The sequence below is a fragment of the Pseudomyrmex gracilis genome, unplaced genomic scaffold, assembly GCF_002006095.1.
Source record: "Pseudomyrmex gracilis isolate BER0280 unplaced genomic scaffold, ASM200609v1 scaffold_12, whole genome shotgun sequence".
Taxonomy (NCBI): domain Eukaryota; kingdom Metazoa; phylum Arthropoda; class Insecta; order Hymenoptera; family Formicidae; genus Pseudomyrmex; species Pseudomyrmex gracilis.
The window spans coordinates 1,388,390-1,402,900 of record NW_018020596.1 but is presented as its reverse complement, the minus strand read 5'-3'; the positions used below and the strand labels follow the sequence as shown (position 1 = coordinate 1,402,900).

At 41.1% G+C, this 14,511-nt stretch overlaps 2 protein-coding genes across 2 annotated transcripts in view; both read right to left on the bottom strand.

Moving 5' to 3' along the window:
• Positions 1-9,721, bottom strand: part of LOC109863706 (serine-rich adhesin for platelets-like) — a 35,477-nt gene extending 25,756 nt beyond the window's left edge. The window contains exon 1 of the mRNA XM_020444154.1: positions 9,332-9,721. Coding sequence (XP_020299743.1) covers positions 9,332-9,346 — 15 coding nt within the window. The 5' untranslated portion in view covers positions 9,347-9,721. The remainder of the gene's footprint in view (positions 1-9,331) is intronic.
• Positions 9,722-10,150: 429 nt separating this feature from the next.
• LOC109863761 (probable RNA-binding protein 19) lies at positions 10,151-14,398 on the bottom strand. The gene is made up of 11 exons (XM_020444283.1): positions 14,231-14,398; positions 13,942-14,146; positions 13,654-13,856; positions 13,337-13,561; positions 12,984-13,254; positions 11,759-12,903; positions 11,460-11,662; positions 11,269-11,385; positions 11,067-11,172; positions 10,808-10,931; positions 10,151-10,701 (listed from the first exon to the last, which is right to left on the bottom strand). Exons 1-11 carry the CDS (start codon positions 14,264-14,266, stop codon positions 10,631-10,633), a joined length of 2,706 nt encoding a protein of 901 aa, XP_020299872.1. The 5' UTR covers positions 14,267-14,398; the 3' UTR covers positions 10,151-10,630.
• Between the last annotated feature and the right edge of the window lie 113 nt (positions 14,399-14,511).

The window sequence follows — 14,511 nt, the reverse complement described above, 5'->3', positions numbered from 1 at the left end:
TGCGATACATTCGATATCAAAACGCGCACTTCGCGGTACACATGGATTTTTTATATAGGAGGAGGAAGGAGGAGGAAAAGATCCGCGAGAGTGCAACATATGACATACGAAGAGCAGCAACGCAATATATACGTCATGTGTAAACTTTAATTAAAATAATTACAATGTTACGTTATGCGCATTTTCTTCGACATTCGCTCCGACTAGTACGAGATGCACGGATTATTTCTGCAACGGCGCTTATGCGCACTTAACTGCTGATCATCCTTGTTCGTATCCTTATGTGGTGGCGTGCGACCTGTCGTCGCATACCAGTCGATCTGGTATCGGTTTGTTGTTCAACGGACAATCGTCCAAATGTCAAAATACCAATCATCGTACGAGTTTGCGCGAATTGACCGATCGCACCTCGTGGCTTCGAACATGCAGGCTCCAACATAATCCAACGGAGGCATGCGCGATTAGAATGCACACATATGCACGGGGTGAGTGAGTCGAAAACCTCCGGATCCCTCTAAATGTCAAATAACTTTCTACGATGCCAGAGATGCCTGGAAAGCGAGTATGCGCGCGACCGATTCAGGGGGAGAGCCCTCGAGCAATCGCGCGCGTTCTTGCGCGCGGGCATATCGTTGCGTGCACACACACACACACACACACACACGGGCAGATCGAACAAACGAACGTCCATCGACCGCAGCTGGTCATTGCCGACTTTCTGGGAGTTTCGTAACCGGAACGGAAGTTCGCGTCGTGCTTTCGACGCGCGATCCGCTACCGGCGCGTCTCACGACTTCAAACGATTTCTGTACGTGTGGTCGCGCGAACGCAAATGGATTTCTGTTTGCAGTGCGTTAACGCAATAATCTTTCTATTGCGGTAAATATAAAATACATCTTCGCAAAATATTAATAAATAAATGAATAGTTCGCGCCGTTTATCATCGTGTAAGAAAACAACTTATTTTAATATCGCAACCGACGATACAACTATATATAGCCGAGAATAGGAAAACAAAAAAAATACGTATCCGTGAGGAGAAACATTCTAGGATTTGTCTTCTGAATTGATTATTATAATTTATTTTGCACACTTTCACCTTTCGACTGGCTCGCAACGTTCGTGAGTCTTCGAGGATTCCGCGTACAATAAAAGCAAGCATATTATTCTCGAGACTTGTTTAGTATGTGCACAGTCGAGAATCGCCCCGTACTCGCTTCACAATCAGAGAGAAGAAAGGGAAGTTTTTTTTTTTTTTTGCCGAGATGAATAGCTGCGCAACATTGCGCGTTGCGGACGCAGCGCACGTAAGATGATGATCCGGCATGTATATCAGGCTTACTCGGTGCGGCATATAAATATTAGATAAGAAACACTTCGCTTGTTGTTTGCTCGAACACCCAAATTTATGGATACTCGTAGGTTGTGCGACAGCAATACTTGCGAAAATGCGCATCTGCGAGCCTCCCACATTAATTTTTCAAGCGAATCTCCTCGGAATATAAAAAAAAAAAATTGTATTTTTGAAGGCACGTGTCGCGCGATACAATTTATTTATTTGCATTTATTGTTTTTTTTTTTTATATTTATTCTCTCTCTGATTTGTCTTTTTCAGAGAATGTTTTCACGACGCCAACGTGAACGTGTTTCTTCCACTTGTGTTCGCGGAGACAAGACATTGGCGTTACGTCGAGAAATATATATGTGATATCTTCTCTCCGTTAATCGCGGATTAATTAACAATTGAGTAACAGTTGGATAATGTCGGTTTATATTTCTCACACTAATATTCGATAATACGGGAGAAGAATTTTAATATTCCCCACACCGCCGGTGTGTTGTATTCAAGAGCGTCCAATATGGATATACGGGATGCGGACGAGAGATAACGGTTTCTCACTCGATTAGAACGAAACGTGCCGGTATTCTTGGCAAACGTAATTACATAATTGATCCCACGAAGAATATCGATATTATGTAAAAGGTCTTACCTCGCGTTGCACAAGAAAGGAAAGTGATAATAACGGCAACAATAACACATGCAAATAACTACGAGCGAGATTATCGAATTAATTTTGTTTTCTTTTTATATCGATTTCAGATTCGATCAGATCAAGTTGCTTTTTCCTCGACGATGTAATTAGAAATTTTGCTCAAATAGGTATATTCGCGTTTGGTACGTGCACCTGGGCTATAGTGCAGAGAACCAGTCCCGCGCACACCCTCCGCTTCCGCAATGCAACCAGTCGCTCCGTGTTCGATCGATCGAGAAATAACGAAGGTCGATGCGTTTCAAGAATGCAAATTCTTTCATGCGTGAAATGTACTTCGGAGCCCCTTGTTGAGTGGCGCATGCTCTATTTCACTATACTTGTATCATTGATAAAATTAATAATAATTAACCGCGGTGATATAGGTGCGGCAAATTACGCGCATTCGGTGAGAGAAAAACAATGAATTAACTCTGTGATCGTCCGGCGAATTTCGACAATGTGAAACCGTGTAGGAAAACGACGAGTGTTTTGTGTTTCCGTCGACTTTTACGATCTATATGTTTCGCTATAACCGCGTTATTTTTTTTTTTTTAAACCAACGCTATGCATTTCGTTCTATGCAAATGACATCGTTAATTTTTTTTCTCTCCAGGAATTTCAGAAACTAAAAGCGAGCGTTTTCCTTATCTCGGCTGTTTTATCGATCCCGCGGGAGTAAATGGAGAGAGAACGAAGGCGGGGCGCGAGAATAGAACCCGTTTACGGACTATCGCAGAAGAGAAGGCACCCCCCGGTTGACCTTTTGCGTCGCATAATATACTTCCAGATTTTTTTTCGCGCGTTTCCAAGGTTGGGCGCTAAAAAAGCAATCGTCTCTCTCCTGGTCGGAATGGTTGTTTTTACGCGACGCGATAAAAAGAAAAGAACAACTTATAAGTAGTTCTGTAGTTATTTTTGGTCACACAATATTTTGTCGTCTTATCCCCTCTTTCTCTCTCGTAGCTAAGTTTTTGTGACGATAATCCGCAAAAATACGAGCGTCCTCAAATAACCACCTCCGAGTATTTTTCTTTTTACCGGACTTCGTCTTTAAACGAGAGAACAGCGGGGATCTGAGAGGATTTTGCGAATAAAAGAGATAAGAAATGTCATCTATAATTTTCCGTTTTGTCTCCTTCTAATAAACGGAGACAGACGGATGTGACGTGGTAGCATCAGACTTTTGCATCAACTCCTGCTGCGTACATGTCTCCGATAATTTACGGAAAACAAATTGCGACACGCGCCGTTACGACTTTCTGACGTTATGAAAGGTACAGGCGACATTCTTGATCTGGAATCTTTTGATTTCCGTCCTCGCGCACACATACGCGGCGCGCGCGTATGTGCCATACGTGCGAGCGATATTCGATCCACTTGTCAACGACCTCATTGCGCGCGATTGTGGCTAAATGGAATTTGATTTTCACGCGTCGCTAGCCAATTCTGTCATCGGTCACTGATATAAACTGAGTCTTATCAAGGTCCGTCGCAGTGGAATTTATTGGTTTTTGTTTGTGCAAAAAACTTCGCGACACTCGCGTCGCATATGAAACAAGTGATTTCAATGGCTTCGCGGTTGACCCGCGCGTAAATACGGTAATTTTAATTTTATTACAAATGTGATTTGTAATATAAAATTATTGTTATTATAAAAAAAGACATTTCCATTTACGTCGTTCTCTTCTGAAAGTAGACCGCGTTATTCGGATCCCTGTCGCACTAAACTTTCCCGTTTGCAGAAGTAGTTCAGACATGTTAATTCCTGCTGCGTGTTCATTAGAATAATGAATAATTAAAAACAAAATCGCCGCGACTTGGCACGTTATCGATCGAACTAAACTCGCTTTCGATCCTCATTTCACCGTCGCTGTCTCGAAAGTGCGAACGCGTAAAATCGGATTTGATTTCTGTGTCGCGAAGGATCGTGCTTCACACTCACTTTTACTTTCCACAGAATTTGTGCCCCGTGGGCACCCGGGACAACTCTCCCTCTTTTTCGTAGAAAATTACGGTGGCAATTAAAATTGTTTTTTTTTTTCTTGTCGACGAAACAATTCGAGTCGGACGGTCAATGGTCCGTTGAGAAAAGAGTACAATTTCACTTATAGGAAGTGTTCAAGAACAAGAAAGTGTATGTGTGTTTGTGAAAAATATTTATTAAACTTCATAAATTTTTATTACAGCGGGATAATTTATGTATTTCTTTTTTGTATAATAAATTTTTTGTGTAACAAATACAGAGACTAAGTATATTCTACACGAAATATATTTCAGACAAAATATAATTATTTGTCTTTTATGTAAATTTTGGTAGTAAAAAAAAAACAACTAATTAATATTAATCTCTTCTCGAATAAAATGCGTCTCTTTATTGTTAATTACTTCGGAATGTGAAATATGTCGTTTGATAAAATCCCGCAAATTAATACGGTATGCAGCGACGTTAACGTTAATTTACAAAAAAAATGTCTTCTGCCACGCGTAAAACGTGATTAATATAACCATGATGTCAGAGCTTTCGAATATTGATAACCAAATTAAGCAAACGCGATGATAATGGAGTTTTCGCAATCACTGAAGATGTTTGCGACGTGTGTGTTTTAAAATGTTCTTTTAATAGTCTCGAGAGAGAGAGAGAGAGAGAGAGTGGGAAGGATATCGTTAAGCAACACTAGAATGTATAGAAAAACACACTTATGTGCGCGTCTTTGCGTGTATAATTAACTTCAAAAACTTTGAGAATTTTTGTTTATTTTCCGCTTCTCTCAATTATTCCGCTAAGTTTTCTGATAATTATTGAATCTCTTCTCTTAAGTTCTGGCAGATATAAATTTGTGTTTTTTGATTTTTCTCCGCGACATCAAAATATCAGACGAAGTAGCTTTGCGAAGATGCAATCGTGACCAGCAGCTCGGTGTAGCGACCGCTTTTGAAGCTGCGTTTAACATTCGACGAAAGATCTCGCCTCGGGCGATGATCGACGTCGCGAAAGGTCAACCGCTGACCGTCCTCCTCGTTTCTTATTTCAGGCCTCACGTTGTTTCGTTGTTTTTCTCTCTCGCCACAAGTGTGGAGGAAACTTCTTTAACCACCGGACTCCTTTCACGCGCATTTCGTCCTCCTCGCGAACATGCAAATAAAGCCGCTGAATTGGACGAAGGTCGAATTATATCCATCGCGAAACAACCTGCGAAGGTCGGCCACTCCACCGGCGTTAAAATCCGCGCATCTCGCGCCGTGTCTCGCATCTCGGTCGAGCGAAGTGCAAGCGTGCTTTCACTTCGGAAGCTATTGTAGGATACGACGAATAATCCCCCACAGTGAAACATACAGCAACAGGTTTCACATTTAGAAAATGATTTGTGCGCTTCTCGAACACGACGGGAATTTTTCCCGGCAGATATCGACGTGGTGACGCGCTACTGTTCGACGCGACGGTATGGAAACCAAAGAATGTACGCGTCAGAATAACACAAAATGGTGTATATTGTTATACAACAGAGCTGAGGCACAGTGTGAACTCAGTCTGCGTGTCATAGACACAAAAATTGTTTATTGTTATTATACAACAAACCTTCTTTCTTCCGTTAGAACGCGAAGATTCGTCGCGCGACTCGTCGCATCTTTGATTTTCCGTCCGGCGAGTCGTCGAGATTTCGTGGCTTCCCGAGCGCAAATTGCGCGCGTTCGTTCGGCGAGCCGCGCGACGAGAGAATCCGTTACACACACCCGATCGACCTCCTCGATCGATTTTGCAATCGAATTGCCACACGCGCTCGCGCTCCTTCTTTGCGAGCGACTTCGAAACGGAGCGCGGCGCGCTAAGTACAGTCAAGAGGGTACAACCCGAGTCGAGAGTTCACCTCCGCCTTCCATTCCGCGGGAGGAAGCCGACGGTCGGCTTCCCAGGTATTCGATACGTACGCGAGCGTAGAGATAGATAGATAGATCGCGCGCCCTCGAATGATCTCTCTTCCATGCGGAGCGGCGCGCCCCGCTCTCGCGCCTCGAGAGATACATTCGATCGCGCGTAAATCCTGTGAAAAGTTGCACCGCCGTGTTAATCCACACTCGCTCTCGAAGAGAACGAGGAGTAAAAGAGGTTTGAGATTTCCATCTCGATATTTATGATTTTATTAATTCGTTATTGTTGTTTATTTATTGTTTCTTTTTTTTTTTAGATTCGATGTATTTGCGAGTAGAACGGATAAGTGGATTTTTGAGAGGATATTGTGAAAGTTTATATTTTTACACTTCGTTATATTTCTTTTCTTTTTTTTTATTTGTAAGAAATTATTCCACTTTGCGCGAAGTGGGATAGGTAAGTGGGTAAAAGTTTCGAATGTGTGCGTGCGAGTCGCACTCTCTCGGTTTTTGTCGTGAGAAAAATTTGTTTTAGAAAAAAAAAAAAAAAAAAAAAAAAAAACAGAGATGCGTGCGCGTGCGTTATTAATATTTATATTTTGTACGAGCGCGACTGCGAAAGAAACAGAAAAAAAAAACGCGACTACCACTTTAAACTGCGTCAAAGTAAATGTGAAAGAAATATCCGGACAAATCAGATCCTACTTTCACTATTTTAAATTTGTGATTGGAGATTAATTCAAATGACCGGTAACGCCACTTCTCTGTATGTAATATGTACTTGTATAATACTTGACAGAGATATCACGAGAGTCGCCGTGTAACAGTAACGAAACTCGTGTAATAGCAACTTGCGCGCTAGTCGTGATCTAAAAAATTCCTACAAGCGCGGCATAGCTAAATCCTGTGCGTCTAATTTATGTACTTAAAATTGCGTAGATAAAATTGCGAATTAATTAACATTAATATATATTTGTTATGTAATATTCTATTTCGCGCTTCTGTTCAACCTACTTGTCGCAACTTCATTTTCAACACTTCTCGATTCTCCTTATTTAGAAGTTCGCGGTTTTATTATTTTCCTCTTTTGCAGAGATCTTATTTAATCCGCCGCGACAATCTTCTTTCAAATAAAGCCACAAGACGCGAATAATCTTCAAAAAATTATTACCGGTGTGGGGCAAAATTAATGTTTGAACATCAAAATCAACAATGTTAAACAATATTTTTATTACTCAAAAAATAAAGTAACAAATTTTTATAAAGATTAGTTTTGTTTTTTTGCACTTTTATTTAACATTCGAAGGGATCTTTTCGCAGTGGATCTTCGGTGGAAAATCACATGCGAGCAACGCGCATTGTATTTTCTTCATTAAGTAAAAAACACAAGTTAAGCCAGTCCCAAATACATCAAATATCATCTGAAATAACTTTATAATGATATAAAAAAACGAAAGATCGCTCTTTTTTCGACAATTTTCCTTCTTTCTCACTGTCGCGCTCATTGAAGCCGCCGCCGCCGTCGCCGACTCGTTGAAAGCGTGACTAGCGAGATTCAAACGAAACAAAAAGAAAAAAAAAAAGAGCGAGCTGCTCCTACGCCTACGGGACGTGCCCATAAATTTGCACTTCTCGGTTCAAGGCTTTTTTCCACGATTGGTGACGGTCGCTCACGTGGTATAATCGCGTTTTGATACCGCGGGGCGAATATGCAAGTCAAATGATTTTTCTCTCGCCTCTCTGTTACTCAACGCTCACACGGTGCTCACACACAGATCTTTCCCTCTGGAATTCGATCTCCGACGCGCAACTTTTACCTCACCCACCTCATCGAGTCACGCCAAAACGGATTGCGTTGCGTGCGCGCGATCCGTAATGTATCGTGTGTATATACGGAGCGCTTACGTGCGCGCGGAATCATGTCACGAGCGAACACAACCGCGCGACCGCAATCAGCTGCCGATTTTCTTATTAAATATGTATCGATGCAATCTCCAATCGGGTATGTATCTCGCGTAGAGCGTACACGTGCGTGTATAACGCATATACACTCGGCGGCGACAGAGCGAGAGAGAGAGAGAGAGACAACAAAATTGCTAACCGTACGGAAATGCGTGTAATTACGACGACGACGGGTGAAACGGCGGCGGCCTTTTCGCGCTCTCTTCGCGTGGAAAAAAAAAAAAAAAAAAAAGACTCTCCGCCGCGTTTCCAAATAAACATCATTCTTCGGACCGCGAAATTATTCACCACGGGTGGATTCTCAGGTGGGCAGGCTTCGCGGTAAACCGTGTTTGATACGGAGATAACATACATCTCTCGCGCTCAAGGAAAGTCCTCACTTCCCGCCCAGGCGCAGTCCTTGTCTTACTTTTCCGAGAGAGAGATACCGCGTCTCGGCCGCTCGTATATCGCGTAAGTTTTAATGCGAATTCTCTTCTAGCAAATAAACGTCGATGCACGCACACGTCTATTGAGACACATTCAGTGTAGATACAGAAATGTGAGATTAAAATTTAATTTCTTCCCTTCTCTTGAGAAAAACTAAAAAAAAAAAAAAAAACACATCACGCAACTGATTTAGTTGCGTGCGCGTTCGCAAGTTTGATGATATTTTTACGACAAAATTATGAAACAAAAAATACATACGAACAGAAGGAATAATTGCATTAAGAAAGACCGACCGGTGCGCGTTCTCGTGATTGCGATAGTATGTATGCACATACATGAGAGAGAAGATTGCGTTCTTCTTTTTCTATGATTGTACGAACTTTATGCCAAACGAGAGCGCACACGTTACCGCCACCTTCGCCGATGTTACGGTTTGATGAGAAGTAGCGGTTATTAGGAGGCAGTCGGATAATGATTTATCACTGTGAGAGTGAAATTACACTCTCCCCAAGTCCACTTCTTGATCCAATCACCCAGTGACTCAGTTCCAGTTTCAATCAGAAAGTTATTCCAAGAGAGACGCGCGAGTATTATCGTTTTTTTTTTTTTTTGTAGAGAATAAACTCCGTGAATGACATTTCAAGCATTAATATACAAAATTATTCAAATTCTGATAATTAAAGTAAAATCGAAATGTTTTAATTAAGTCTTAATTGTTTAAAATCAAAATGTTTCCAGTTTTTTTTGTTTTACACCAGAATCTTCGGTATCCGAAATATAAATTTTGAAAAATGAGGAGATAAATAATGTCTTCGGGTAAATAAATTTTTAACGTCGAAAGAATTGACTTTCGCGTAACAAGTCTTGATATATTCTCCAATTCGATATAAATCCACTACGTTCTTAACGGTGTCATTCAACGCCTGCGTTGTTTAAAAAAAAATGCTTTACGTTTCCGCTGATTCCGCGGATGTTCCGCGACGTTAGACCGCGACGAGTCGGAAGAAATCGACTCGAAAGAGAGTGAAATTGTCTCTTACCCAGTCCATGTTCATCGCTTGGTCTAATCCTCCTAAGTGACTTTAGTCTCGATCTTCTCGGTCAGAAGTTGTCCTCAACTCGCACACATCGCGCGTCAAGTGCATCCGCTTGCGATGCACGGCGACTCCCGCGGTGGACGAAAAGTCGTGGCGCACACACGCGACCTTGTACCTGCACGATGACACTGAAGGACGAACGCCCGACGGAGATCGGCGACGTAATCGTATATGCGAGACACTTGCAAGAACGAAACTGCGCGAGTACCCGTTCCCCAGGACGAAGAACGTACGACTGGTCTGGCGATCGCGCGCGACTCTCGTTCTAAGCTAAAGGTAGACGAGCGTTACTGTTACTTTCTGTGGGTTCGTCTCCCATACCCGCCAGTAGCTTTGCGGGATATGCCAGCCGGTATGGGGCCCCACCAACCGGAACCGCGGGGCTACGTTTTCCAGTCCTTCGACAGACACGGGGGCCGGGCCCGTGTAAAATCCCTGGCACGACGCGGAGGTGAAAGGAAGATATTTCGCCGCCCGTCTTCCCTGGCGCCGGTCTCTTGTGTTTACCGCGCGCGCAAAGCCGCACTTTATGTAGGTACGAGTGCGTGCCGTCAACTGACAAGTACATCGTTGCGACTGTTGTTTTTATTTATTTGTTTTTTCTTGAGATCTGATAGATTTTCTGTCGCATGTAATAATAATATTCGAGAGAGATGTATAAGAGAATTAAAAACTACCCAGCCAATGCTAAATCGAGTTGATCCAGTGTAGAAATAAATCGTTTCTGAAATGTATGGAGCGCGCGCACACATCGTGTTTATGTTGATATTTATTTTCTTTAATTTTTTATGAGGGTATTACAAAACATATATACGTTATATTTTGTTCACCGTATAACATATGTACATGTTTTAGATTAGTATGTACATGGTATCGTAGTATTTAATAATGAAAAAGAGAGATATATATTTCAAATGTGTATTTTGAAATCGCGCGCGATCATTAGAAATTGACCTTCAAAAAAAGGAAAAGAGTTGCTTTTTTGAACGTGACGCGAAGGTCACGTAATCGAAATTCTGTCTGGAACTTCTCCGACAAGCAACTTGAACCTCTGCCAGAGAGAAAAGAAATGAAAATCGAAACGTGCGTGGAGTATATACTGATTCCAATAATTATTCGATACCACGGGTTATATACACGGCATTCAGTTATCTATCGCGCGATCGAAATTCGGTCATTAAATTGCAAGAGTTTTAACATGACATTCCTTCCGCATGACAATTCCAGTACTTGAAGTCTGACTCAAGTCGACTTCGCTTCGAAACCGCCTTCGGCATCTATCGTAGACTTCTTAAATTTCTTCGGTGCAGATCCTAAAAAAAAAAAAAATAAAAAAAATTCAAACGTACGTCTTGCCAATTAACAAGACACGACTTGTTGCATTTGTGTAATAAGATTTTAACGAACATTAGAAATTACCTTGATAGAATTTTGTCGCTGTACGCTTTCTGATTTCCTCGATGTCCTCTTCCGCCTGTGCCCATTCGAGCACTAATCTTCGACCGTACAAGTGAGTGCTTTGGGACAGCGCATTGAACGCTTTCTGCGAAATTAGGATCAAGCAAAATTTGTGAAAAGTCTGTTTCTATATACTTTTTTTTAAGTCTATTTTAAATTATTAGGTGTTTTAGGTGTAGAGATTAGATAATCCACGAATTAAAATGTAAATGTCACATACTTTTGCGTCCGCTCTTGTGTAATACTCGACGAAAGCAAATCCCCTGTGCTTCTCAACGCCGACCAATTTCTTCGGTAATCGCACGGCCTTCAATTCGCCATAAGATCTGCGCAAAAATTACAGCGAAGTTATATCTCGCGAAGATATTTCCTTCTCCCTTTCAAATAATTCACATATAAATTTGTTTTCAACATATACATACTTAAATAATTCCGTTAGTTCTTTATGAGTCGCCTGGAAGGGTACGTTTCGCACTAGGATTTTAGCACTGGTTTGTTCCGTAATGTTAGCCTTCTTCTTCGTTGTCTTAACATCGGATCTACAAAGTTTTACAATATTTATTCTCTAGATTCTCTACTTGTTTTCACAATACGAAAAAAATATGACGCGCACATCAACGTTCTCTCGGATCGCTTCAGCTCCAAACTCTTTCCATTCAGCACCGACATTTGCAACGTTTTCAACGCGTGGTCCGCGTCGTGTTTTCTCTTGAATCTCACGAATCCGTATCCCATGGACAATCTTTTACCCGGATTTTCCGGATCCAATTTAGTGGTTATTGTAACGTAATCAATAGGACCACATTTGCCAAAATACTAAAAAGCGTAAAGACGTGTTTCTTATTTATGCACGAAAACAGCACAGATGTTCTCTTACACACTAGATACGCACAACAGGTCTTAATTACTCACATCTTTCAACTCTTCTTCCGTAGTTGCGAAGTTGATATTCTTTACGAAAAGCGTAGTGTCCGGTTCAGACGGCTCTTCATTTTTATTTTTACGCGCATTCTCGTTATTTATTTTCTCGTTTTTATTTTCTTTCGTCGATTCCTCCATCGTTACTTCTTTCGTCTTTGCTGATTTCTCCGCGGACGTTTTTTTTTTAACTCTATCGGTCTTGGGCGCGGACGTGGTGAAACTGTTGTCCGGCGCCCACTCCAGATACAACGGCAGATGTTTAAATTTCTTGTAAGCTAACGAGTGAAAAGCCTTGCGTGCCTCGGACGGCTCCAGAAATTCGACCAGTGCGGTTATGCCAGCCGGCGGTATCACAATACGCGCTAAATCTCCGTACTTGGCAAACATTTCTCGAATCTCTCGCGGTTTCGTTTCGCTCGGCAAATTCTTCACCAAGATTATCGTGGTCGATCTTTTCTTCGGCGCTTGATTGAAAGCGTCCAGACACACGCCGTTTTCCTCCAAAAAGTTTTTCGTATCGTGAATCAACTGCGTTTCTCCGAGCGCGAGTTTCACCGCGGCGCTCATCCCGTTTGATTCACGATCAACCAGCAAGTTCTCCTTCGTCGTGTTGTAACGACTCGCGATGGCATCCGCCACGGCGTTCAAACCGAGAAACAATGTGTTCCAATTGTGCGACGAACCCGCGGTCGCTTTCTGCTGAAGTTCCTTCTTTTGCTTGTAAGTCAGATTTTCCGTGTCGATGTTCTCCGGAGAATCTTTCGCCTTTCCGGGAAGAATGTGTAACATTCTACCGTTCAGCGCGGAACCGTCCAGTTCGGCGTAAGCTCTCGTAGCGTGTTCCGGCATCAGAAACGTCACGGTGCCGAAACCTTTTGGTTTCCTAGTCACTCTGTCCACGGGTAAATTTACCTCGGTTAGAGGCCCGTACTTCTCAAATAGTTTTCTCACGTCGTCCTCCGTAGTGGTGTACGTCAGATTTCGAATAAATATTCTCCCAGATTCCGCTATACTCTCTTCGTTCTTCATAGCCTCTTCTTGCTTCTTCCATTTGACATTAGTCACATTGTTTGGATCGTCAGATTTGTCAGTTGTCTCTTTTTGCGCGTATTTGTATACAAATATCTGCTTGCCATCTGCGTACATAAAAAAAAAAAAAATAATGATTAAAGGTACTGCTGATTGCACACATATTGTTATTCAACAAGTTATTTACCTAGAAAACTCTTATTTTTCATAAGAGCCTTTCTCATAGCTTGCTCCGTTTTGAATCCCACATAGGCTATACCCTTTATCTTGGGTGGAATTCGTATAGACGCGGCTTTTATAGGGCGAAAGAATTGTTTAATGTGTTTTTTCACATGTTTGTATCCAAGTCCGCGCACTATTACAGTAAATAACTGTTTGTGCTTGGGAGTCTTGGTAGAAGTCTTCGACTTTTCTTCGTTCTTCACATTCTGTTCCTTTTTTTTCAATGCTTCCATGTACTAAAAACAATTTAAATAAAATCTCGATAAATAATAACATTTTTCAGTCTTGTGTTTAAAAATTACACTTATTTCAAGGTACCTCTAAATCCGATATGACTTTATCTGCAATTTTTTTCTTTGATTTGCTTTTACTTTCTTCTTCTTCTTCTTCTTCTTCTTTTTCTTCTTCTTCTTCCTCGCTTTCCTTCAATTTATCAGTCTCATTCTCAGGACCAGGTATATCTATATCATTCTTCCAAATTGACTTTTTATTTTTGCTGGTGTGCGATTCAAGAAATTCCATGAATAAAGGAGCATCTTTGTGCTAAGTCCAAATCGTGTAAAAAACAAATTGATAAGTAATGTAATTTTTTTATTTAGTTTCTAGCTACAAAATCAGAAAAAAGTTTTGTATACCTTTTCAAGCGCTTCCTTGACTTTGTCAGTCTTCTTATCCTCAGTCTTTTTCTTTTTTTTCTTTTTTTTCTCTTTGTCATTTTTAGTTTCTTGAACATCATTTTGTTCCGCAGAATCCTTCTGTGATTCAGAGCTTTTGCCAGATTTATTACGAGAACTGTCGCTTGCATACTTGCTCCATGATTTTGGCTTTGAGGGATCTCCTAAAATATACATTTCATCACATGTATTTAAAAAAAATATTCATTTATGAATTTATATGTTTGTCTACAAGTGTACAAACTGTACCTAAATTTGCACATTGGTCAACAGTTATCTTACAAGTATCAATGAACGTTTGATCAAAATAGGACTGTGCCAATTTTGCTTGTTCCTCCGTCTTATATCCTACAAACCCAAATCGTCGAAATATTCCATCCTTTGTGTATTTCAACTGAACGTCAGTGACAAGACCCTTTTGACTGAATAACTCCTTCAGTTTAGCGTCTGTTATCTGTATGTTAAATAAAAAATATAAATATTACTAATTAAACAAAATCAAATATTACATACAAGATAAAGAAAAATTATTACGTACATTTTTTGGCAAATTTTTCACTATTAAACGTGACATCTTCTGTTTCACAAAAATCAACAGTTCAATTTAAAAACTTATACACTACGAACACATGGCCACACACGAAAAAGGTTAGGTTAGGATTATGTTCGCTTCTTCGGTAACGATCTCATCAAGCACTCGACAACGAAGTTTCGAAGAGCGCTGCGTTACTTGCGATTGGCTCGACCGGAGTCGCGCAAGTCGTTCCCCAGAGAGCGGTAGCAAAGAGAGAACTTGACAACGAATTCGATTGGATGCAC